Below are 27,195 nucleotides of genomic sequence, written 5' to 3'. Positions count from 1 at the left end.
CTGCCCTTCCTGCCATCCTGGGAATTGGTCCTGCTTTGAGCAGGGGGTTGGACTAGATGACCTCTTGAGGTCCCTTCCAACCCTGATATTCTATGATTCTATGATCCAGAGAGAGGGCATCTGGAGACAGTGTCACTGCGGGGAGCACACGGCATTGCTGTAGGTAGTGGGTCTCTCACATTCCTCTGCTGTATTTGCACTGAGAGCAGGTATTGGTTATACCTGAACCTCTCCTAAGGGGGCACCTTAGTGTTTCAGAGCCATGAGAACAAAAGCAGAGAAGTACAGGAGCAATTGGAGAATTGACAAATCTGCTGGTTTGCAAATAGCTCTGTTAGATTAGAGCTCACTCAAGCCCTGGACTGATGTTTATTGATCAGATCTGTACTCGCCAGATGTATTCTCTTCTGGGTGAGAAACAGATCAAAGCTGCAAACCAGAGAGTGTTCAGGAAGGGAATGCGGCTGGAAGCTCCCACTGCCCTCAGCTACCTCTGCTGGCATGGCTCTTGAAAGTCTCTGGCTGTGACTTAAAGCATCTCCCCCGCTGAGACCTCATGCAAAAGGAGGGGCGGGGCAGACCACAGCCCCACCTGCCCTCCTTCGCAGTGCCCCCCCCCCCCAGGTATGGAATACTCTGTGGGTCAGACTGTGGCCACACCGTGGCCGATGCAGCTCTGTGCTCTTCCTTGAGTCCTCTGCACTGTGCTGTTCCTTCCTGAAAGGGGCGGGGAAGGGGAAAGAAGAGCGGATGCTCCCCTCACCTCTCTGTGGGCTGGAGCAGCAGGGGTGCTCCTCCGGAGGTGAGGCCCAGTAGGGCTGGTGTAGCTGCATCGCCCAGCTCCCGTAAGGTCTGTCACTTTGCCACAATGTCACCCGACACGAATATTTTTTCCCAGTCCAAATGACATCGTTGGTCGCCCCGGCTTGGCCAGGCCTGAGGATTCCCACAGAATGCGTTCTCATTTCCTGGGCTGTTGTAGCCCATGTGGTGAGCGCTACTCCTGACCCTCAGCTTCCTTGGCTTTCTCCTTGTCTCTGAAAGACTTTAGCTGCCTTTCCTTCATCCATTGCCCTTCAGTCCCACGGCCTGGCCGTTACTATTGCCAAGGCACTGGCGGTGCGGAGGGGTCTGACTCCAGAGGCTTGTTACTATGGACATTGTTTCTCCTTCCTGTAATTGTTTTTTATTGTTATCGTGGCTCCTCAGCTGGGGCAAGCTGTCTCTCCTCGCCCGGAGACTTGGCACTATCTGTCCGGCGCTCTGACATCTTCATTACAAACCGGCCGCGAAATGCAGCCAGAATGGCAGATTTCTTTAATCAGGCCATTACAGGGCTCTTCCCACTGTTATCCATACGCGTTAATGGGTCGTACATTAGCCAAGGGGTCAACAGAGAATAGGCTGCGGAACTGAGTGGAAGACAAATAAATTACACATCCAAGCAGGGATCAACCCTCCCGGTCCTCCCCCGCCCGCCCAACGCCATGGAAATGGGCATGTGGGTTAGTCCCATTCTCAGTAACAAACAGCAACGTTATTATAAAATCAGTGGAGAAAAGGGGCCGAGGTGACAAAGTGGCTCAGCTTGGCCCGGTGGCTGAACTCTCCTTTCACAGCGCGGCGGCGGCGTCCTACAGCCTAGATGAGTGGGATGGACAGTGAGAGAGACATTGTACTAGTTAGCTGGGGGGTTGAAACATAGCGAGTGCCCCTTACAGGCTGCAGGTCCCTCTTCATGTCCTGTGCTGTTTAGAATGAAATGACCCCGGGGACTGCCGGTCCCACTCTAGCCGTGAGTACAGAAGCAGAATAGTAAAATAAACCCACCCCTCCCCAGGAGCCATCCTATCGCTGCTCCATCCCCAAGTTCCTGAGATGGGCATTGCAGTCTGGCCTGTGAGCTACCAGAGTCCGTCTCCCAGACCATAGGAGTGGAGTGGGTTCCAGGGTCAAGGACCCCACCCCGTAAATGCCGGGTCAGCACCTCCCTCTCTCCTCTGTGGAAGATGCTCCATCTCAAGGCCCTCTGCGGACTCTATCCATGGATTATGGCACAGGGAGGAAAGTGTCTCTCATATAACCAACTCCTGGGTTTCCTCATGAGCAGCCAGTGCAGGTCCTGGAGCACTGGCGGGAGTCGCTCTTGGTATGAAACTCCATTTAATGAGCAGCAGCTGCAAGCCTCCGTTTCTGGGTAGTCTCAAGGTGCAGCACAGAGATCCCAGCTCAAGGGGGCAAGCCCCCTGAATCAGCAAGAAAAGGTTGCACCATTCTTAACCGGCACTGCCGAGTGAAGGGCTCTTGGGCACAGAAGCTGCCTGGCCTTCCAGCAGCAGTGCGGCGTCTGACAGTGTCCCCCACGCTGCACGCCTGTGCCACGAAGCCAAGGGCCGTCCCACCCCCGAGTCAGGGGCACTGATATGAGGCCTGGTGACTGCTCTGGCTGCTTCTCCCAACTCACCGTTACCTGAGTCTCATCTGGATTGAGCCCCCTCCAAGTGCCAAGCTCACTAGACGCTGGGTTACACAGTCTGCTGGACCCGGCCATGTCCCCTCACTGCTCCTCCCAGCATCCTCCTCTAGGGAAGGTGGCAAAGCAGCCCCCCCCCATGACACCTAAAAGCAGAGGGGCGATTGCCCAGTTACCCTCTGAGCCCTCTCAGAACCAGAAGTTTTATTGGCATGAATGGCCGGCCAGGGGAGAGTGAGTGAAGCAGCTTATTCCACACAGGGGCTGATAAAACCTCCACCACTCCCCTGCCACACTCTGGTGTTACTTGTCTGTTCAGTTACTGTTTTATGCAACATTCTTTGCAATGGCATCTAAGTGCAGCCAGCACAACAAATGTGGCAACCCATGAACAATCGCAGAGGAAACCGGTGGAAATGTACAAACGATGGCCCTTTCTATGCAGGCAAAACTATGTGTTTTCCACTCCAGTTCACTTCATGAACACTCCTCCCCCCAACGCCTCACATACATGAGTTATCACCTTTAAGATTGTCTGAGCTGGCCATGGGCGCAGCCTTGCTGGATGCTCAGGGGAGTTTCAGTCAAGTTAAGCCAACTTGATTGGAATAGACACCGTTTCTGCCCATAGGCCAGTTAATCAAAAGCCTTCAGAGTCCAGCATGCAGTGCATGGTGCCCAAGGTGCCCTGATGCAGGGCTCTGGAAGGCTGCTGGGTGTGGGGAGGGTGACTCACGCAGGCAGCAGTGTCTGCTGGGAATGTCATACTGCTTCTGCGGTGCATATGCACACGCTTTTGCTGGCCTGGTACAGCCAAGCCCCAGCAACCAGAATTCCATTTATCGAGACTCTGGTCCTCGCCGTTCCTTTTCAGATATGTCTCCTGCCCTCGCTTTCCCTCGTCCACATAGTGAGCCAGATCTCCAGCTGGTGTAAATCGGCGTTGAATTTAATAGGGCTGTGGTGATTTACACCAGCTGGGGATCTGGCCCTGTTAATGTCAGTGGAGTTGTGGCTGATTTGCACTAGCTGGGTATGTGGCCCATTTGCATCCCATCCCTATAACATCATAGAATCACTGGAAGGGACCTCAAGAGGTCATCTAGGCCAGTTCCCTGCACTCATGGCAGGTCTAATTATCTAGACCATCCCTGACAGGTGTTTGTCTAACCTGCTCTTAAAAATCTCCAATGATGGAGATTCCACAACCTCCCTAGGCAATTTATTCCAGCGCTTAACCACTCTGACTGGACGTTTTTCCTAATGTCCAACCTAAACCTCCCTTGTTGCAATTTAAGCCCATTGCTTCTTGTCTTAATTTTATGTACTTGTGTGGATGGGGGGGAGTGGTAGATGTGGTATATCTTGACTTTAGTAAGGCTTTTGATGCTATCTCACATGACTGTCTCATAAACAAACTAGGGAAATACATCCTAGATGGAGCTGCTGTAAGGTGGGTGCATAAATGGTTGGAAAACAGTAGTTATTAGTGGTTCATAGTCAAGCTGAAGGGCATATCGAGTGGGGTCCTGCACGGACCCATTCTGGATCTGGTTCTATTCAATATCATCATCAATGATTTGATAATAGTATAGACAGTACACTTATAAAGTTTGCTGACAATACCAAGGTAGGAGGGGTTGCAAGTGCAAGTGAAATTCAATAAGGACAAATGCAACGTTCTCTACTTAAAAAGGAACAATCAGTTACACACATACAAAATGGGAAATGATTACCTAGGAAGGAGCACTGCGGAAAGGGATCTGGGGGTCATAGTGGATCACAAGCTAAATATGAGTCAACAGTGTAACACTGTTGCAAAGAAAAGGAAACATCATTCTGGGATGTATTAGCAGGAGTGTTGTGAGCAAGGCATGAGAAGTAATTCTTCCGCTCTACTCTGCACTGATATGGCCTCAACTGGAGTATTGTGTCCAGTTCTGGGTGCCATCTTTCAGGAAAAAGGTGGACTAATTGGAAAAAGTCCAGAGAAGAGCAACAAAAATGATGAAAGGTCTAGAAAACATGACCTGTGGAAGATGATTGAAAAAACTGGGTTTGTTTAGTGTGCAGAAGAGAAATAGTACAGTAGTCTGCCTGACCTTCCCTAGGTACGGGGAATTAAGGAAAAGTTATGTACACAAAGCAGATGTTTCACTGGGCAGCAGCTTCTCAGAGCTCTCCCTGCTTTCTTGGTTCTCAGTGGGATTCCCATCTCCCACTTGCTGTCTCTGCTCTTAATTAGGCTGCATTTCCTCTAATCGACTGGTAGCGAGGTGTTTGGTTCCCCAAGCACGTTCTCGTTTCCCTTAATTGTTTCCCACATGCACTGATTAGAGTGGAAATGTGAGGCGTGCATGTTCGTGACTAACTCCTGATGTCTCAGGGCTCTTAATTAACAATTATTAAGTCAATACATTGTTGGTGGGGTGAACTGCAGGAACTGCAGGGGGTATAAGGCAGGTGGCTGGGAAGGCTGGTGTTTTCACCACTGAACAAAGTGATGCAGCTCTGCGTACTTCCTTCTGATGCAATTATCCACTTCCATCACAGGCACACCAGGTACAGCTTGAAATACCCAATTGCTGCCCACCATTCCCCCCAGCCCGTCCCGGCCAGGCTGCCTATGGAGTTAAGATGAACTCAGTGTATGCAGAGGATTCTGAGGATGCATGACAGTGAGAGCAGCGAAACAATTGGCTTTAAGACAGCTGTTCTCATCCGTCAAGTGCCCTGTCTAAGGAACAGACGTTGCCTTTGAACTTTCAGTGCTGCTCCATGAGTTTCCACAGGCGGTTTGAGCAGCGTAGGGTGTTAAATCAGGCTGACTGGTAGATGCTTGAGGTGCACTCTCTATTAATATCAGCAGAGAGTCCTGTGGCACCTTATAGACTAACAGACGTATAGGAGCATAAGCTTTCGTGGGTGAATACCCACTTCGTCAGATGCATGTCCGAAGAAGTGGGCATTCACCCACGAAAGCTCATGCTCCTATATGTCTGTTAGTCTATAAGGTGCCACAGGACTCTTTGCTGCTTTTACAGATCCAGACTAACACGGCTACCCCTCTGATACTCTCTATTAATATGTTTCTCTTGGATTTACATCTCAAAATTCCTGCTCTTGTCCCCAGACTGGTCACAGTTTGTTCCATTTTCATTGTCTTCAAGAGTAACTCACCCCTCACCAGCGGCATGAACTGGCAGGTTCCTGCTGTGAGACGAGAATCAGAGCCAGCCTGATTCCAGGGAAGTGAAGGAAGAAGGTTGTGAGTAACAAGGATGGTACCACTGGGTTTAGCTTCTCCCAGGAATATGTGGAATGACTTCGCCGCAGTGCTATAGAAACACCACTCTATCAGTGCTCCCAAAACCTGCCCAGATTAGCATCATCGTTTTGCTGCTCCACCATGTGCTGTTAATGCCAGAGCTCAATGCAATGGGGATTTAGCATTAAGGAAAGGTTAAATGTGATGGAATCTTATTAGACAAGTCCCACTTGCATAAGGCAGAAAAAATAACTCCAAGTCCAGTCACCTCTGAATCATCTGGGTTTTCCCCGTAACTTTGCCATATGGCCTTCTAGGTTACTTGGAGACCACTGGGTTATGCTGTTATTACATGACCAAAGAAGTGCCATTCCTGGGATTTAATAATAATAACAACAACTTTTTCAAACAACAGAAACAAACAAAGCTAATGTGAGTCATGGACCTCGATTCTATACTATGGCAATGTCACTTGGCCTGTTCTATGGTATATGGTAGAATTTAATTGCTATTTTACCACTCTGGTGTACGCGCTGTGTGTGCGCATGCATGTAAACAAGCATCATACTGACAGTGTCGCTTCCTATTGCCTCTCTTAAATATTAAACAGGCTGAAATAATTACCTTCTACATGCTGAAGTTCAGATGTTGTACAATAGGTGGATTACATACCAAGGTGACTGCACACTGCTGTTTTTATTTATAATTTATGAAGTGGAAAAAGCCTGCTTAGCACTACACAGAACAGGCTGAAAATAGAAAGGAAAATTGCTTAACAAATCAATAGGCACAACGCATGGAAAAAAGTACCAAACAAATCAGGATTTCTATGAGGATTTTTTCGTGAATGTTAATTTGCTTATTCAGGATATGTCAATCAAGTAAAGTTGATGTGCCATTTAAGGAATATTTTTCAGTGTGAAAAGTAATAGCAGTATGAAGAGTATCTCAGAAATTATTTAACGTTTATTCAGATATGTTCTTAGAACAGTCTCCAGAGAGAGAATCTGAGGCATGAAGTAGAGAGTAGCTGGTGTATATTAATAACTTAGTAACATTTCCCTAACCTCAAACAATGTGTGCATTATAGAGCAACAGCTTTTATCTCATTTTAAGAAGGTTTAGAGTTTTCCCTCTTAGGTAGCTGCAAGATCTTACCTACGAAGCAGCAGAAAGCAGGCCTGGAAAGAAATCCAAATATTTCCAAAGTATCTCACGTGAGGCAGCCATCTTATGTCATGTCAAGATAAACATTGTACTTATCTGTCCTGGGACCAGCACGGCTACAACAACACTGCATACAGTACATCATTGTGCTTATCTGTCCATTTACCCCTTCGTTTCCAGAAGAGGACGCTAAGCAGAACTGCACAGAGTTTGCAGGTTTCAATTTGAAAGAGAGATTTATCTGGTGCTTGGCTTGTGAACAGCCCTCTCATGCTTACTAGGACATTCAAGTCTGATTAAGTCAGGCATCCTGGGAAGCAAGTCTTGTACCTTTCAGTGTTGTTATGCAAGGGTGTGTGTGCTAGAAAGGATGTTTGAAAGAGGAACTGAAATATGGAAAGAAGGATGCCTTATGGTTAAGGCACTGCATGTAGAGTTAGAAGACTCGCTTCAATTGAGGAAGTCACGTAGGCCTGATAAAAAGCGACAAAGAGTCCTGTGGCACCTTATAGACCAGGTGTCGGCAATGTTCGGCACCCGGCTCACCAGGGTAAGCACCCTAGCGGGCCGGGCCAGTTTATTTACCTGCTGACGCGGCAGGTTAGGACGATTGCAGCCCCCACTCGCCGCGGTTTGCTGTCCCGGGCCAATGGAGGCGGCGGGAAAACGTGGCCAGCACATCCCTCGGCCCGCGCCGCTTCCTGCTGCCCCCATTGGCCCGGGACGGCGAACCGTGGCGAGTGGGGGCCACGATCAGCCGAACCTGCCGCGTCAGCAGGTAAATAAACTGTCCCGGCCCGCTAGGGTGCTTACCCTGGCGAGCCGCGTGCCGAACATTGCCGACCCCTGTTATAGACTAACAGACGTATTGGAGCATAAGCTTTCGTGGGTGAATACCCACTGCGTCAGATGCATGTAGGCCTGATAGTTAAAGGTATTTAGATGTGTTGCCATTCGGTGTTGCGTAACTGATGTAGCCTAAGTCTCACTGAAAGTCCTTGTCACAGATCCTAGCAAGTGCCCCTTCCTAGTTTGGCTGTGAAGGGAATCCAACCCTCTGTGTTCTGCATCCCCTGGGCAGAGTTAACATTCTACAGCTTGAACGGAGTCTAGCCACTGCCCCCACACTCAGAGTGCATGCCTTGATGTTTGGAGCTTTATCAGAATCAAAAATAAGTGAGAAAGAAATGTGCACAGAGAAGAATGGAGAGATTCTCTTGACTGTGCTTTGCTAATTGTCCACACTCTATCTTCTACCTGGTCTGAGTCATTCCTTCCCTTTCCTTTTGCATTCACTTTCTGGCCACAGTTTATGGAAAAGCCTAGTCTAATATATCCTTTACAGGGTACATCTACACTACAGCGGGGAGTCGATTTAAGATACGCAAATTCAGCTACGTGAATAGCGTAGCTGAATTCGACGTATTACAGCCGACTTACCCCGTTGTGAGGACGGCGGCAAAATCGACTTCTGCCGCTTTTTGTCGGCGGCGCTTACTACCACCTCCGCTGGTGGAGTTAGAGCGCCAATTCGGGGATCGATTGTCGCGTCCCGACGGGACGCGATAAATCGATCCCCGAGAGGTCGATTTCTACCCGCCGATTCAGGCGGGTAGTATAGACCAGGCCACAGCAATGATAAGTCCCTGTATCAGGGGGTAGCCGTGTTAGTCTGTATCTACAAAAACAACAAGGAGTCTGGTGGCACCTTAAAGACTAACAGATTTATTTGGGCACAAGCTTTCGTGAGTAAAAACCTCACTTCTTCGGATGCATAGAGTGAAAGTTAATGCCTGTATCTGTAACTTTCACTCTATGCATCCGAAGAAGTGAGGTTTTTACCCACGAAAGCTTATTCCCAAATAAATCTGTTAGTTTTTAAGGTGCCACCAGACTCCTTGTTGTTTTGACTTTGTCCGTCTCTTTCATTTTCTGTCCATTGCAGCGCATCTTTGCTGTTTTCCTGCCAGCTTGCTGTCACAGACGCATATATATTTGTCAGTTCTGAAAGGATGTAGTCTGCATTTTGCCTCCTTATGGATTTTAATCATTAAGATGGAATCACTGTTGTTGCATATAAATAATTGTCATTGAAAATATATGTCCGCTTTATTTGCTGTGGGAGACCACAGCACTATGCCCTCCAGGGCTGTGGGGACTGCAATCATTGTTGAGCTTGAATAAGACAATCCTGAATTTGAAGGGATCGATCGTGAGCTCATCAGCTTACATAAACACATCTGTTAGTTCAGTCTTCTGAAGCTTTTAAACTATGCAAGAAAATGCTATTTTAGCCTTTGCTAGCAGCAACTACTAGATCGTTACAATTGCAATTCAACCCCCCTGTCTTCACTTACTCTGAACTTTTGGAAAATAATTTCCTTTGGGCTTGACATTTTCCTTGCTTAGTCTCTGCCCAAAGGCAGAATCTCTTTGGAGGTTTGAGCCAACTGCACACGTATTGTTGAGTTGCTGTCTATATGGTGTGCTTAAGCAGGACGATGGAATAGATGACCCCTCGAGGCTCTTCAGCCCTACGTTTCTATGATTCTGTGGTTCTGTTCTATGATTCCTTGAAATCAATGGGAGCACTCGCAGTGCAGAAAGGACATGCCTAAGTCTTTGCAGGATTGAGGCTGTAGTGTGCAGCTGGCTGTGCTGAAGGCAAACGGTGACTTTGCTAGGTTTGAAAATTAGTGGATTTAAATTAATAGACGTGTGAACCATCTGAAAAAGCCATGAGGAGCACGACCAGTCGGAGAAATCTCTTACATCTAGAAATGTGTAATTACAATGCGCCATTAACTAAGGACCAAATCCTGCAATCCTTACTCAACCCAAATTTCCATTAATGCCAATGGAAATTTTCAAATGATTAAGGAAAAATGCTATACTATTTATTATTTTATTTATTTATTATTGTTATCGCTATCAGAGGTAAAATTAATAGATATCGGGCTCTAAATATAGGCAATATTCAGCATATATTCCTATTGTAAGCTCTCTGGGGCAGGGACAGATCAAAGAAAGACAAGATGCTTGGCAGCTAACTGGGGGTGTGGGATTCTTACTAAAAGGGGCTGGGGGTTGCTTGGAGAGGTTGGTTACAAGGAGGACTTTAAGGGCTAATTAACTTCTCGGTTGGCACACGGACCCATTGGTGTCACTCCGCAATGGGACTGCAATCCCAGCCCCTAGCCACTGTGAACATCTGGGCACTGGAATGAGAACCCAAAGGACTGGCTTTAAATGCATTGCCTAAAGCTGAGGGATACCTCAGTAAAACTGCTAACGTCAGAAATAGAGAACACTTCGGTTGCTGTCTTAATAAATGCACAAGATCTACAGTAATTGGTGGCTAGTAAACTAGCTGTGAACTTTAAAAAGCAAATTCTAGTTTTTATGTAGTTTATATATTTTATTTTATTTTTAGCAGTGATGGCCTCCAAGTTCAGCTCCAGATCAGAGGTGGCAGGGTTTGGTATCTAGTATTCCAGATCCCTTCCAATGCACCAGCAGAAAGCTTTCTGGGTGGAATTAGCTCCTGCGCAGAGGGGCCATCACGAGCCCTGAGTCCCTATTAAGTCCCACTTAAGACCTGAAAATAGAGCTGAGGGTGGGGGACAGAAGTAATGCATAGTCCCAGTGAATGGGGGGATGTCAGGATTCATATGGAATAACAATGATGGCAGTAATGCGAATGCATTCTAGCGTCTGCCAGGTCTGTTAACTCACACAGAGCTAGTGTTCGTGGGACACTCACCATCTCCTGGGCTACTGAGAGTCAGCAGCACCCAGGCTCAGCCGGCAGCTGTGTATTATTTCTGTTTGTGGGCACCTGTGCTCAGCACTTCAAAAATAGTCAAAGGCTGGTCGGATTTCCGGTTGTTGTGGCTGCGTGTATCTCCAAGACCGTTTCAGAGCAGAGACCTGTATTTCTGAAAAATGTTTTTTTAAAGAGGCCAGAGACTGGAAAATGAAATATTAACCCTTGAAATTAAAAACTTTACAAAATAGACAAAAAAGATGCATAAAATGTCTGACTTGGATTTTTGTCAGTTTTGCTGGTCTGCGTCTGACTGGCATAGTTTAAATAGAGGAAAGTCTTTGGTTTCCAGCCAGTATCCTACTTCCATTGTTCAGATTTCTCTTAAATTATCTGGAAAACAGAATTCAGAACCACACCCACCCCTGTTATTTTTACAACTGCAGTCCTACTCTGTGTGTCTGTTTTTTAAACCCGCCTTGTAACTGGAGCTGGCTGGGTAGCAATAGACAAACCCCACTGAGTCAGAGCATCTTTTGCCAGTTCTCCCAAACCTCCCTGTCAAGGCTGCACTTAGAGCAGGAAACACGTTTTGCTTATTATCAATGCTGAGGGCTCTTCTCCCCAGGAACGCTAGCATTGTGTCATTGGAAGTGATGCTTAGAGGCCATCTTGGGCCCTGTTCACCTGGTCATCTTGGTTTGCCTTCCGAGAGATGCTTGTCACATCCTCAGCGGGACTTGGCTTTCAGTGCCATCCGAGAAGCTGGAACTTGGGTTTTATTTTTTGCAAGAGGTGACCATTTTTCTTTAGCAAGCTTCAGTGCTCATTACAATCTTTGAAAAAGCTTTAAGTAATTAAAACCATTTAAATGAGCTTGTAATTAATAACCAACTGTGGGTCAAAGTCTTCTCCCAGTTAGTTATGCTGATGTAAATCCAGAGTAACGCTGCTGAAATCAGTGGCATGACTTCTGAGTTACACCAAGGCAACTGAGTGCAGACTCTGGCCCTGGCAATCCATTGTAGCCAGGTGACTGAGCTAGTCACTGGATTTGCTTGAGCCCATGATCCTTGGCAGAGATTGTCTTACTGATGTTCTAGAATGTGCCCGGCTGATGGCTACGTCCGGCGATGCCAGCCACTGTCCTGGCATTGGATTATGATGCCACGGCAGCTTGGTCCTCTTTGCCTCTCCCAGACATTGGCTCCTGCTCAATCCTTCCTGAAGAAACTGATCTAATAATTTTTTTTAAAGACTGGCCCAGTTCCTCCTTGGTATAATTCTGTTGGTTTCTCCTTGGACTTTCCCCAGGGAGGAATTTGGCATAGCCTACTGCAGTATAAGGTAAATGCACAACTGTCCTCTACTGGACAGAGTTGGACTTGCTCAGCTGTGTGTCATAGATTGTATACTGATCTTATAAAGGAACTTCTTCAGTAACTCAAAGGGAACAGGTCCTGGGCTGGTGGAGGGAGGCCTGAGTCTAATCCCAGCTGTTTCTGTGACATTCCAAGCAGCTACAATGGTGTGGTACAGTGACAGAAAGCAACCTAGGTTGCCACTGGCTTGCTACGGTATTTTCTCTAGCTGATTCCAGGGCCCCGTTCCTCCCTAGTCTCCGTGGCAGAGCTCAGTGCTCCCAGTTTGTTCCCGGAGCTCAGTTCCTTGCCACTGAGCTGGGACAGTAACTTGAGTCCTGACACGTAAATATGAATAACAAGCAGCCTGCTTTTCTGTAAAAAGCAACGGAGGGGCCTGTGGCACCTTATAGACTAGCAGAGGTATCGGAGCACGAGCTTTCGTGGGTCTTGCGCCTGATGAAGTGGGCATTCACCCACGAAAGCTTATGCTCCAATACGTCTGTTAGTCTATAAGGTGCCACAGGACTCTCTGTTGCTTTTTACAGATCCAGACTAACACGGCTATCCCTCTGATACCTGCTTTTCTTTAGCATTCCTGTCTGCTGTGCTGAGCTGAGGAAGTTCTGGCACGCTTTGCTCCTCACCAATTCCCTTTCCCCCTACTCTCCCAAGCCTTTTCAAGCTCCACACTTGCCCCCAGCGCAGTGTTTTTAATCCTTTTAAAACACAAACGCACAAGCAGTGATTCTTCCCAGACTGAATGGTGCTGCCCTTTGCAGTTGGCACACATGCCCCTCTGTAGGCACTGGGATTAGATCAAAGAGCAGTGTCTCCGCTAGATGTGAGGCTACAGGGAAAACTGCAGGAAGTGCCATAGTCTGGAGGTGGTGTTTCTTTCCAGCATTTCAAATATGCGTGGGTTTGCTGCAGCTCCAACTATAAATACAGGTTCTACAATATAAAGCACTCCGTGGAGGTGAAATTAAGCCTAATTATAGCAATCAGTTTTATTCTACTCTGTATTCTTTATGAATGGGTTCCATCATGTTGTAACTAATTAGCTCTGCCATATTACACCTGAGCAGCAATTTATTTTAAAGTACTTTCTATCGAAAAATCATTTCCAGATCACATGACCTTGCATTTGCAGATTTTTCCCTGTCTTTGTTTAGTGTGCCACTGTTATAGCCTACAACCATCTGCCCCATTTCTTTTGTTACTTGGTCACCGCTAAAATCTTTACCATTGTTATTTGTGAGTAATTAATGTTTCTGTGGTATTTGTAGTGTTCTCTCCACCAGGTGCAGGGAATAACAAGATAATGGCAATTAGGCAAAAGGTAAAATTATTAATGGTAACCACAGTTTCAAGGCGAAAACAAGAACATTTATTTATAGCCTTTACCTGAGCATTTATCACCATAATGTATCTCAAAACATGAATGTGAGGTAGGCAAGCTCTCATTCCATGCTCAGAAAATATTCAGGTCAGAGGGTCGGGATTTTTTTTTTTTTTTGTTGCCTGTTTTCATTTGGATGAATTCTTTCCAGAACCTTCCCTTAGCATGTGACCGTGTCCATCTTATTCTGAGGTCAGTGAAGGCAGTGGGGTGGGGGTTTGAAAGTTGCATGTGAGGAACAATTTATATATTCAGGGAAGGGTGAAATCCTTCTTTGCTTGGTGGGGAAAGAGTAAATAGGTCTCACCAGGAGGATGACCCAGGATGTTCTTCCATCCCATTCCACCCTTTCCATGGTAAATGATAGGTTTGCTTTCTGTACCTATGGGTGGACATGGGTTGGGAATGGAAGGCAGATGCAGCTGTTTGTGATCTTCTGGCTTGTTTTATGTGATTCTATTGTCTTTTCTCCTCTCTTGTCAGTTGGCAGGAAGCAGTTCATGAAATTTGAGTGGGCTAACAATGCTGCAGATGTACTGGGCTGCGATTTTGAGGAGCTCACAACAGCGGTCTTCAAGCACCATCTGAAACAGATAATAGAACAGGTCACATCTGGAACGAGTCGGCTGAGCAAAGATGAGGAACGAAATGCTGGTATCAGACTTTTCCACCCTTTCCTTTAAGTATAATTGATGTGGAAATATTGCCCTGTATTGTTCTTGACTTGACCAAGGAATAGTTAGAGTATTTGCGGAGTGTTCTCGAGAGATATACTTCACCCATCTCTCACCAGTGCTGTGATCCTTTAAACATAGTTATATTAAAGAATTTTTTAAAGATAATTAATGTAATTGTCCCCAGTTTATAATACTGATCCTACATGTCACTTCTTCAGAGCATCTTAAGATAATTAATTCTACAATCCCACTGCAAGGAAAGTCAAGTAACATGGTCTAAAAATCAATCTATTTGCAAAGCGAAGACACATTTCTCAGAGAGACCCTGTTCCAATGAGACTCTGCTCCATTTTGCAAGCGAGATCCTGCTGGAGCATAGCTAGCATGGGCACACCCGACTTCTCCTCTCCTCCTGTAAATTAGGGTGAGCTAGATGATATTTGTTCCGCCATCTGCATTATCAGATGTGTTGAACATCTCCAAAGTCATTCGAATCCCTTGGACTAGGCTATGTCCTTGCCATCTGCATGATCGGCATGTCATTCGCACTTTTCTTTGTCTGCCACAAGAGGAAACATCACTACCTGAACAGAACAGGCACATGAGGCAGTGACACTCCAAAACAGGCTAATGCCTTTCCCAAGACCAGCAAGCTGCCACACCTTTGTCGTTTCTTTTGTCACTCACGGGGCAATTTGTGTATTTTTGTAACAATTTTGCATTGTGCTGAAACCAACAGGAGAACTATTGAACATGCACTTGCCAACTATTTCCTGCAAGGAGGCTGAAAAGCAGCAGAGGAGGAGGGGAGCTTCAGTCCTAACAAATAGTTATTTGAATTGTAAATGTCAAGTATTTTTAAGTAGCAAGTGGAAATCATTTGGCTGAGAAGCCAAGAATGTGTTGCTCCCCGCTGACATCTGGGCACTGAGTGTAATTCACAGCCAGCATCCCTCTGATTTCAGTGTGTCTGTTTTATTTTTCTCCCTTCTTTTGGTGATATTTTCCTTTTGAAAGTTGTTTTTCCCCTTTGTGTGTTTGCAGCCAGTGTTCACGGTTCTCAGACTCTGACATCTGCCATGGAAAGGACTGTCATATTTGAGAAAGGTGCTAGGAGGCTATTTGTTTCCTAGCAACCAGCTCAGGTTCCAGGGTTAAAGGAAGAATGTAAAATGTTTTAAGAGCTATCAAAAAAACAAAAGTCAGTATGTAAAGGTAGCCTCTCTTCATCATGCTCCTGCATGAAGCAGCACTGCAGATTTGTTGCGAAAGCCTGCGTCTTTCTAGAGAAAATCTGGGTAACATGCTGTATGGCATTTACAGGTCTAGCTCAGTGAAGAGCAAGCATAAATATATGGTCTGGTAGCATTAATGAACCAGTGCATAATTGGAATGAACAGAAGAATGAATGGAGCTAATTCCGGAAGGCAGGTTTAGAGTGTGTGTGTGTGTGTGTGTGTGTGTCTCGCTCTCTGATTTCATGCAGATTAAGAACCAGCCCGTACTCATATGAGTAGTCCTTACTGACTGGAGTGCAGTCTGTTGACTCTGGTAGGATATACTTGCGTGAGTAAGAGTTTGTGAGATCAGTCCCTATATTGTAAAGCCTTTATTACAAAATATAAATCAGGTAAGAGACATTGGAGCAGTTCAGGGCCACTCGTGCAAATATTTATTCCTCGTGTAAATGGATTTATATAGTGCCTTGGACATAGGAATTAGGAGCAGGTGCTGTAGTTATTATCAATTCTGTCTATGGAAGATCAAAAAGGATTGCAAATAAATCATTCGGTGTCTTTGCTCTTCTGTCCTCTTTTCTCTTTGTATCCTTTAGGGCCCAAGCTGACGGGGGTGGAATGTGTGGAGGGGATGGCTGCAGGTCTCTATGAAGAACTGTTTGCTGCTGTTGTCTCTCTGATCAACAGGTATTGAGTGTTCCTAAGCCAGGCAATTAAGAGAACAAACAAATAAGTCTCCCCGGGGCTGGTAGAGAGCGGAATGCTTGACAAACAATGTTTAAATACATAGAAATGATTCATGTCCATTATGTTTGTCCCTTATGTTCCCCATCCCTGACATTACTAAAGAGAAATCTTCGCCGAACGCACTCTGAAGAGATGCACGTGGTAGGTAGTCCCCGGTTGCTGCAGAAAGGTTATCTGAAGAATATTTCTGTAACAGAAGAAAGTCAAAGAATGAACTTCTTAAAGGATACTACAGCGTGCTCAATAGATCATTCTGCTCATCACCACGGGACGTGGTTGGCCGCCCGGCCCGGCGATGAAGAAGCAGGCGGAAAGGCTCCTGGAGCATAATGCAGCAGCTACTTGCTCACGGCCGGATTTGGTTCCTTTGCGTGCAGGATGCTCCATATCTTGGGTCGGATTTTCAAAAATAACCATGCGACTTCATCATTTTTGTATTTATTTGTCTGGATTTCAATGATAAAAGCTGGTACCAGGGCATCACGGCACTTAACTAGCATTACAACCCCATACCCCAGCCACATTACAGGACAAACATTCAGGCTGGAATCAGCACTGCTCAGCCAGCCAGCTATAAATAGCGACTTTCCACCCCCTCCCATCAGACCAGGGCCTGACTCTCAACCGTACTCACATGGCCCCTCCGGCCTGCTCGGCAGGTCACCAAGGCTCTGGGGCAAGGGGGGACAAATCCTAGCGTCCTGGGGCCCTGACAGAGAAGGCAGGGCTGGCAGCCCGTTCTCTTTGTAGCATGAGGGATCCAGCTGAAGGGCTTGTGCTGAGCACCGCTGTGGCCAGGCTCTCCTCCGACAGGAGAGGTGCCAACCTCCGGACCAGACGCACACGGTAAAGTGTCTGAATTATGGCTGGGCTGTGATCATCCAACAACAGCTGGGTGTCTAAAATCACCCCTGCATTGTGAGCCCTGGTAACTAATGGCGGGCGCACTCCCTCATGCAAAGGGATCCGCCCGTCTCCTCCTAGGAGCATAAGTCCTACTAAAAGTCACTGGAACTCTTTCTCCTCGGTCATGTCAGTGCTTTCAAAAATCCCACCCCGAGTCCAGAATTTTCAGAAGGACTCAGCCCCCAGAATTGGAGTCAGATTTTCCCAAGAGCTCAGTGCGTTGGAAAGTCCGGCCATCAGTGTCCCACTGGGAGGTGCCGGGAGCCGAGTGCTTTCGCAGATCTGGTTTCAACTGTGGATACAGAGCACTTGAAAAATCCGACACAGAGCTCATGTGGCCCTTAGCAGATAGCAAGCTTCAGTGCCGGGGCTGTGGCCAGACAGTGAGTAGAAGGGATGTTTTGCTAGGTTAGGCAAGCGCCCCAAACATTCAGAGGTTTCTCTGATTCTTATTTGGACTTTTTTGAGTTCTTTCTTCTGCTCCCCAGGCTCCCAGTTGTGCTGCTCAGCCTAGCACTCACTTCTTATTACTTGTATTTTGCATTGTGGTGGTTGGTGGGAGCCCCAGTCACGGACCAGGACCCTGCTTTGTTAGCTGCTGTGCTACCTCTCTTCTTTTCAACTTACTGGTGCTTACTAGTTTCGCAGAGTCAGTCTGAGAAGTTTCATGATTTTTCTTGCTTTTCCAAAGCATTCTTCATGGGCCTAGGTGGAAAGAACTCCTTTTCTTAGTACTACGGGAAACCAGCTTTGACTTCAGGCTCTTGTGTTGCCTCCAGGAGCCCCCTTATGAGTCCCACTTTCTAGATGGTTTGCCCTTTTTAGCTACATTGCATCCTTTCTATTTTAAAATATTTCATTTTATTAAAACTGAAAGTGCAAGTTGTCAATATCACAAACTACGGCTTACGGAACTGAGTATTTTACAAGTGACATGAAATTAAAATTAAGATTTTACCAGTTTACCCATACTCATACCTACCTTTAGTTCAAAGCCTTCCAAACCTTCCTAATCCCGGGGATGTGAAATCTCCTCTTTGATGGTCATGTTTATGTGAATTTTGGTAGCCAGAGGATGGTAATCAGATTCGTTTTTTCTATGACAAAAACACATTCAGTTCTGTTTCTTATATCCAATGTGCATCTCGGAGACTGGAATATCCAATTAGCACATTTTCTGCTGAGGTGAAGTATTCCCCACAGTCAGATGGGCCTGTTCCCCTCGTTAGTTCCACTCGCCTTATATCCCTGTAGACCACACAGTCACTGGAGCACTGCGGTGTTGAGAACTGGCTTGTTTACTTATTAATAATCGTTGTGACTTTGCAGGATTGAAATCAAGGTTACCAGTATGTACAGAGTAATAAACTGGTTGTGAAATCAAAGATTGAACCATACAGATTGCTTGGTAGGATTCATTCTCTAATAAAAAGCTTGACTCTGAGCTGTGAGTTAGCTCTTAAGAATTATAGAGTTTGTATCCAAACTCCAAAAGCAGCTGATGATTACTGGACATTTAATCAGCCTCTTTCTGGTGCTGCTAACAGTTAGTTATAATGCTGCCTTCTGGCCTGGAAACCCCAATTGCACCATCCCATCTCCCACTTGCTTCTCAGCAGCGATGCTGCAGCTGCTATAAAAGAAGGAATCCTGGGAACTGGTTCCTGTCTTTCTTATCCTGGTGTAAATCAAGGCAAACTCTAGTCAAGACAATAGAGAAAAGAATCAGGCCACGGAAGTCTCTTTGTTTTTCATTCTGATTTACAGCTCAAGTTGTCAAATCCAGAATCTAGATTCAATCCTGTGACTGGAAATACTCCAGATGGTTGCTTCTGATTTATTTCAGCCTGTCCAAAGATGATTCTCTGAGATCTCAGGGAAGAGCAAAATGCTGCTGGCTGTCTAAAATCCTGAATAATGACTCATTAGCTCAGAGAATGTGTCTTGTATTCCTCCGTTCCCTTGAACACCAGCTTTGTTTCACTTGTTTTTATTTTTCAAGCCAGCCCATCAAAGCCTGTAAAGCCATTCCAACAATGATACAGTATGTCACAGTGGAAAACTTATGTTTCAATGCAGTCAAAAAAAATTTGCTGACTCTCACTGAGTTGATGAGGTACCATGAATTTAAATCACTTTCAACTTGTACTATAATTTCAGAATCACAGGACATGTCAGTGGTGCTAGGGGAAGGTGCTGATAGGAAATTCGTTAAGTGAATTCTAAAAATACTTTTGTTTCTTCCTGCAAACTTGTATTTTTCAGGGAGACTTCGGGATGCTAATGCCTAGCATTTTTCCCTCCAATTATTTTCAGCAATTTTCTTCAGTTGGCATTTGCCATCTGACAGAAGTACATGCTCTTACATCTCACCCATGTGCAGAATGTGCAACTCTACAAATCGTGTTGTATCATGCCACGGGAGGACGAGATGGGAAACGACATAAAACAATGCATCTGAAGGAGAGCAGAGTAACTCAACCTTTTCAGAAATAGATATTTGAAAAAACCACAGAGCTTTCTCCAGGTCATGTTCCCACAGTTATTTTTATCTGAAGTATTTGGCATGGATGGAAACAAAACTTGGAAGAAGTTGTTGGAAAGATGGTTTCTCTCCCAGCGACCTACAGTATGTCTCTACCTCAGAACATACTTGCTGCGTTCCGCGTTTGCGGTTATACTTTCCTCAATCATTTCCCCAGCATTCTTCCACAGTAGCAATATCACACTCTTTATTTTCCTACAGTCGATACTTTGGAACTTAAAACTGCCAGTAACATAGTCAATGTGGCTCAATTAACCATCTTTAGGACCAGTCCTGCCACCCAAAGTTAAGACGACTTAGGTCTGAGGACTCCATATTTCAGGTATGCTGCCTAAGAAGAGGCATCTCATCCCATCATCCATGAAAAGTTTATTAGTCCAGGTCAGGAACAAGCTATGCCAGATCTTCTGTTCTAGGCTGGAAGCAGTCACCAGTAATAAATAAAACAAGGAGGACTTGGATAAAGTTCAAATTCTAAAGGACAGGAAAATATCAGTAGCTATGTGGTTATTAGCACTCTGTTTTAAAGACACAAACATATGCCAACCAACTAGGCATTGTTGAGATATTAAATGTGGTGTTATTATTGCTTAGGGTCATAGGACTGTAATGATTAAAAGTGCCTCCTGGAATGATAGTTACAGGAGGAAAGAATATTTACAGTTGGGGAAGGAAATAATTTCAATTAACCAAATAGGACTCAGATATGTTCTTGTCTAAAGCTTCCACACTATTTTTACTGTGTTTTCTCAGGTCTTTTTCATCCAGTCACCTCTCCATGGCTTCCATCATGGTGGTGGACACCCCTGGTTTCCACAACCCTCGACACCAGAAGAAGGAGCGAGCAGCTACTTTTGAAGAACTTTGTCACAACTATGTGCATGAGCAGCTGCAGGCACTGTTCTACAAGAGAACGTTCATGTCCGAGCTGGAGAGGTACAGGGAGGTGAGGCCCCTGCTCTGACCCTCTCTAGGATCTGAACTGCTGTTCCACTTGCTGCATATCAGCCAGAGTGTCCACGGCTTTTTAAATACTGGCTTTTAATGAGAGAAGTACTGCTAAAGCATCCCAAAATCTGAATGGAGATTGAAGTCTTAAGCAATGTCCCCTTCCCACCTTGTTTGTGTGGTACTCCTTCCCCATCAGCTCCTTGTGGTCCCAATAGAAATCCCATTTGGGATGGACTGGCTTGGACTTCCCTTTGAGTAGCTTTGTCACATTGGAGGTGGCTTGAGGAGGCCCTGCTAGCAACATAGCTGAGCACTTGTCTTTGTACCCCTGTGTGCCAGGTAGAGAAAAGAAAAGAAAATGTTCAATTATCTAGGAAACAAGTTGATGTAAAATCCACAAACAATTGCAGCAAGTCAAAAATTAATCTGCATTTTAATATTGAAGTTACTTGCCTCACTCACAATGCTCAGGCACATTTTGTCTTGATATCAGCCTGTGTTTTCAGTGTCCATTTAAATCTGGGACCCCGCATTTGAACTGGTTCCATCTCAATGTGTGGGTGCAGGTCCCGTATCTGAAACCGCAGTCAGCTGCCTCACTCAATTCGCATGAAAAGACATTAAAACTGTGAATTCTGCGGAAAACACCTGATTCATCTGCTGCTGGGGCCAGGAGCCACTTAACTCATGGCTGCCCTGAGCGTGAAATGGTTACATTAGCTGCACAAAGTCAAAGCATGTGTGTAAAATGATGTTTTTCAGAAGTGCTGAAATCCCCGTTGGGGAGCGGCATAATCCAACGATGTAGCACAAGGAAGACGCTGTCAGTAATGAATGGCTGGCTCGTGTCTATGTGGGGCAGTGAGGCTGAGAAAGTTAACAGCTGTAGAAACAGGAGCCTGGTAACATGGGCTTGTTGACTTAGAATTCTCAGCTCGAGAGGAAAACTGAATAAAAACAATAAAAAGCCTGCAAGCTGCAAATTAAATAATTGATTGTTTTCAAGATGCTTCCTTGTTAAGTCCTCCTTTATTATCACACCCTTATTTACGCAGCTTCTCTGACATGCACCCAAACCACTGCAGAAGCCTTGTGAGCACCTTCAGTGTGACAGAATTACCCAGTCCTGTCAACTGCGGCTTTGCCAGTGCAGTCAGTTCAAAGATTTCTGATACAGGGGCTTTGATCAGCCAACTTCAGGCTGTCACTCAGCAAGGGGGGGGAAGGAGCAGACACAGTTTTTCTTCTTGCAAGTTTATTTCCTCTTGGATTTCAAATGTCAGCTCCCCAATGAAGCAAACTTCTCACTAATGTTTTCCAGGAAAATGTCGAGGTGCCTTTTGATCTGCCAGAGCTCTCTCCGATGGCCACGGTGTCTGTCATCGATCAGAACCCCTCACAGGTAACGCGGCCGGGGAGCAGCAGCAACAGCTGGTTGCTGTCTGTCCATCTCCACGCTGGCGGGGAAGGGAGCAAGCGCTGGGAATGCTGCTGGTTATGGATCTTGTATTTCACGAGGATTAGTCTCCCTTTCGCAGTGGACAAAGGATTTCCCGAGGCAATGCGCTAACGTGAGGTGCGCTGGCGTTGGGGTGACAGGAACGGAATGGTGACGGGGGGGGCGTTGGAGTAAAGGCTGCAGTTAGGTTCTTAACGTTTCACAGTATGTTCCCTGTGGCTGCTTTTTTTAAGCTATGGGCTAGTGCTAGTGAAGGGCCCAAATAACAGCTACAGAGAATGAAATATCCGGTTGTCTCTAAAACACATCCAGCATGGGTGGCGGCAGTGCCTGCTTCCCCACACACACGACCTGGTCTGTGCTCCTGCGCCGTCACCTGGATGGACATTGTGATCAAACTTCACAGGGACCTCAGTCCCTCTGGTCCAGTCAGTTGTTGGCCTGAGACAGCAAACAGACTGAGCGGAGGAGCTCATTACTGCTGAGTTTTTGGGGATATGGATACAGAATCCGAACTCATTTTACATAAGTGACTGAAGAGCCATCACTAGAGGGCAATGTAATGCCTCATTTATCAGGGCCAGCTGAGCTCGCATCTCCTCTTGCTCCCCTGCCCTCTTCGCTCCAGGTGGGAGATGTTCTGATGGGTTGTATCATTTTACCAGCTGCAGGTGCCGCCGGGGGGCCGGGCGGAAGAGCCCAAGGGCTTGCTCTGGATTCTGGACGAGGAGGTTCTGATTCCAGGCTCCAGTGACAGCGTGGTGCTCAACCGCCTGTGCTCGTACTTTGCCAAGAAGGGCACAGAGAGTGAGGGTAAGGAACAAGGGGACGCTGCTTGTAAAATCTGCAGAGGCGTTGGGCGCTGCCCCTCCGTTGGCACCTCCCTTGGGCTTAAAAGGTTCAGAAATCATCTGGCAAATCAAATGCCTCAGTGGGCTGCACTCTGCTTGGGGACCAGGGGTGGGGATCGTTTCTTGGCCGCAAAGGGCCGGGCTCAGCCTGGGTCTGACTCTGTCGGCTACTGCGAGCAAATGGGACTCACCGCATTTTATCTGGGGGAAGGCCATCGTTGAGCCATGGGGAGGCACTCTGGTTCAGTGGCTGTTACGTGCAGTACACCTTTCCCCCTGTCCTCTCAGCTTTCTGCCAGATCTTTGGGCATTTGGTGTCAGAATGAGTCCTTGAAAGTACCCTGTGAAAGGGCACGGAGAGGAATGGAGGCCTCGGAGTCTCATTCTAGCCTTTCTCCAATTGGTGCTATAACCTCTTCAGGGGCCTCTTGCTGCACTTGATCAAACCATAGCTTTCTGCCTTTGCATCTCCTGAATACAATGAATAGCAACTGTCAACCAAAGGTCCATATTTACAAAGGAGGGTTTAAAGGGGGAGCCGCAAAAAAGCACATAGACCCACTGAGCTCACAACACACACATTAGTGAGTAGAAGCAGGCACCTCTTTATGTGGGGTTGGGTTTTGTGGGTGCACATGCATTTTTGTGGGATCACCCGTCGTAGTCTCTGACAAAGTGGCCCTAAAAGCCTGTGAAGCTACTGAGGTAGCATTTTGGACTCAACATATAACTTCTTAATACTGTACTGCCTGGCCTAACATCTCATCCATACGTGGGAACCAACAATCTCTCCATCCCTGCTGACCAGGCAGCTTGCCGGGCTGCAGGGGCATTCCTGGTGCTCTCTAGTGGACATGGGCTGGGCTGGGCTTGACTTTAATGGAAGTTCCAGGTTTCGATGCATGTACAGTATTTATCTTTGCATCATTGAATAAATCCTCAGCAGTGGAACCGGAGAGGAAATTTTGTGTGAGCAGATGTACAGTGCCAACTAAGTGCATTTACTCTAATCAGCGGAAGCTTTGCCATTCACTTCCAGGGGAGCTGGAGCAGACTAGAGTCAAATGAAATGATTAAGGCTGGTGTCCGAGTGATGGTGCATCTAAAGGAAAGCTAGCTACAGACGCAATACCCAAATTATTTCTGGGTAGGTCAAGTATAGAAAGGATTACCGTGTGTTCAGGACATCTGTAGTCACCCAGTCCTTCAGTGTGGAACAGTCTGACAGTGCTAACCCGGACAACTAGACTGAAAAATTCCCAACATTCTCATCTTGTGAAACTGCCCAGGTCAACGGTGGTAGAAGAGTTTGTGACAAATATCAACACTGCTGAGAAAATGGTTTTAGTTCCCGCACAGCAGCCTGCTGGATTCCTTAGGTTAGCTGCAGCGTGCGCCTCTGACAGCAGCACCTTTGAAGGTGGGAACAAGACCAATAGTGTTTCAGACCCAGCTCCAAAATAACTTAAAATCCAGGAAGCCAACTTAAACATACAGAGCGCAAGCCGCAGCTGGTGTGAGCTGGCATTGAAGTCAGAGGAGCTGGGCTGGTTCACGTGAACTGAGGAGCAGGCCCATAAACGCTGTCATCTCTGCAGTGTGCACGGCTTGAAGAAACCTTAGTGCTGCTAACCTGAGTGACCCAGAGAAAAGACCTTTTATATAATATGTGCAACAGGCACCGTTTATAAATAGACAGGAAGCTGGAGTCTGCCCAGGCAACAAGGGTGAGACTGTGAGCAGGGCCGGCTCCAGCTTTTTTGCCGCCCCAAGTGGCGAAGAAAAGAAAAAAGAAAAAGCTGCGATCGGCGGCACTTCGGCGGCAGCTCTACCGTGCCGCTTCCTTCTTCGGAGGCAATTCGGCGGCCGGTCCTTCCCTCTGAGAGGGACTGAGGGACCCGCCGCCGAATTGCCGCTGAAGACCCAGATGTGCCGCCCCTTTCCATTGGCCGCCCCTGCGCTGGTGCCTGGAACTGGCCCTGTGAGCATCTCCACCCCCTGTCTGCTGGGCTGGTTGGGGCCGCATTGGCAGCAGGGGCTTCGCCTGGGCATCTGTGCCCTAAGGAAAGGCAGCAGCGTGCGGGGATGGAGAATGGCACAGGTGGCTGAGTTGTTTCAGGCTTCACAGCTGCTTTCCAGCTCCATCGTTTTCCAGAAGCCAGCAGAATTGCACCGTGGGAAAGGCCAGTGCGGTGCCTGTTTGAGTATTTTAATTTAATGTGCATCCGTCTGACCTTGCACTTCACTGATCTGGCTGCCTTCTCTGCTGGGACAGGAGTTGGGAGGGGTGCAGGACAGAGGTTCCATTCCAAGGTCAGGGATACAGGAATGCACAACCTGCAGACAGAGTCTCTGCCCCTGCTTCTCTTGGACAGGTACAGCTTCCGGTACATAAAGGAGGTGCAGTATACGTTAGTTGTTATGTCAGTGCCACCCTTCACAAGCCTAGTCTCTTACTATACCGGGCTACCTCAAATTTGTGCTAATGGACACATCCCATAGAAACCCCATTCATATTAGCAGGACAATAGGCCCCCTGTTTGTGCAGCTTTGCTGACTTCACCCCATTGACCTTGAATAACCTCTGCTTGCTGGTGTATCGACATTCCAGACGAAGGCTTCCTTCGCAAGTGTGAGCAGATGCTGCAGTTTGAGATCTTCCACCAGCTGGGCAAAGATCCCGTTCGCTACGACCTCACTGGCTGGATGAATAAAGCCAAGCTGAACCTGTCAGCCCAAAACTCCATCCAAGTCCTGCAGCAATCCAAAATGTAAGTATCAGGAGCAGATGTCCTGGGCAGTGTGCAGTGGAGAAGCAGGGCATCTTGTGACAAGGTAAATCAGAGCTAGGAAGCAGGGTACATCCGCAGCGCGCTCTCTGTCACTGCAGCACTAGCAATAAGAAACGTCGCCAATGAGAACTGCTCTGGGGAGAACATCCCTCCTTAATGAAACAAAGTGTTTTAACTGGGACTGGAAGTTGTAAAACTTTTCCCTGGGGCTAAAGCAAAGTTAATGGAGGGGAAAGCGATTCCATTTTGGAGGCAGGAAATTCTGAATGTGGTTTTTTCTCCCATCTTTTATTAAGCCTAAGACTTTTATGGGTATTTTTTGAACCAACTGGGGATCATAAAGTGGAAATTATGCCTTTTGTAGCATTTATAACGATACTCCAAAGTGGTTGGCAGGCCATCCTCACTGGCTGTTTTGAGAGCAGCTTCAGCCTAGCTCAGTCCCAGAGAAGTTAAGGAAAATAATTGCCCTAGTTGCATAATCCTTCCTGAAGTCAGGGATCGCTTAATGGAATGTCTGCCACAGTTAAACCACCTGTCTCCACGGCTGCTTCATGCTATAGAGAACAGATTTCAGTTCCTCTTTCGTCACATCAGGAATAACCGTTCCATGGTTTCATAACGGATCAAGTGTGAATTTTTACTAAGAAACCAGAATTATGAAGGGCGAGCAGTCATTTACACAAGTCCCAAGAGTGAATCACGGCAGTTGGTAGCAGCAATGCACAAACTGGTTTGAGTCATCCAAGAGCTCTCTCTCCCTTCCTGAAACCTCACCCCAAACTCAGAGCCAAATGTGGCAGAAGTTTGTTGAAGGTTTGGTTGCCTTTCCTGACATTATTTAGGGGAGAGAGGGGCAGGATCTCATGGTCTGAGCACTGGAGGGGCAGCCAGCAGTTTCTGAGTTATCATCTTGGCAGTGATATTTACTCCTCTTTGACCATGGTGGGCAAGTCACTTCACTTCTCTGTTTTAGTGTCCCCATCTGTGAACGGGGGCTGGTAACACTCTCCCTTACCTAGCTCCCTGGGGTATTTTCAGTATTCACGAGTTTAGGTCCTGATTCTGCAACCCTTAATCAGAGTGAGAAGTACCCATTATCTTCAATGGGACTCCTCAGGCAAGCGCTATATAGTGTGAATAATAGGTGCGGAATTGGTCCCTTCGGGTTTCTCAAGTGCTTCAAACATGGAAAGCAGAATGTAACGTCAGCACTATTGTTATTGTATTTTGTTGTTGGAGTCCAGCTGGGATCAGACGTGAAAATGCTGCAAAGCCAGCAGAAATGGCATTTGTTTGACCCAGCCTTGCAGAAAGTCTGATCATTTGGGTAAGGCTGGAGAAACAGGTGCCGAATGATTTGAGGTTCACTCATTGGTCATCTGCAATAACATCAAACACCTATGATTAATCAGCATCTGGGCCCATTAATTTGGTTGACATACAATACAGAATGAATAGACATTGTGTATAGAGCTGGTCACAAGTTTTCCATCAGAACATGCTGATTCAATGAAATGGGTTTATTTCATGGGAACGTTTCAGTTTCACCTACATTTTCAAAGGGAAGCTATCAAAATGTTTCATTTCAA

The 27,195-nt window shown here is 46.6% G+C and overlaps 1 protein-coding gene across 3 annotated transcripts in view; it reads left to right on the top strand.

The window, feature by feature from the left end:
- MYO18B (myosin XVIIIB) overlaps positions 1-27,195 on the top strand; it is a 188,217-nt gene that overhangs the window by 43,413 nt on the left and 117,609 nt on the right. For all 3 annotated transcript variants that reach the window (XM_034790788.1, XM_034790789.1, XM_034790790.1), the window contains exons 11-16: positions 13,921-14,091; positions 15,949-16,039; positions 20,304-20,496; positions 21,823-21,903; positions 22,626-22,773; positions 25,423-25,582. In XM_034790788.1, the coding sequence (XP_034646679.1) occupies positions 13,921-14,091; positions 15,949-16,039; positions 20,304-20,496; positions 21,823-21,903; positions 22,626-22,773; positions 25,423-25,582 (844 nt within the window). The remainder of the gene's footprint in view (positions 1-13,920; positions 14,092-15,948; positions 16,040-20,303; positions 20,497-21,822; positions 21,904-22,625; positions 22,774-25,422; positions 25,583-27,195) is intronic.

Source organism: Trachemys scripta, chromosome 15, assembly GCF_013100865.1.
Source record: "Trachemys scripta elegans isolate TJP31775 chromosome 15, CAS_Tse_1.0, whole genome shotgun sequence".
Lineage (NCBI taxonomy): Eukaryota > Metazoa > Chordata > Testudines > Emydidae > Trachemys > Trachemys scripta.
The sequence above is the reverse complement of the archived record's forward strand: the minus strand, read 5'-3'. Positions and strand labels throughout refer to the sequence as shown.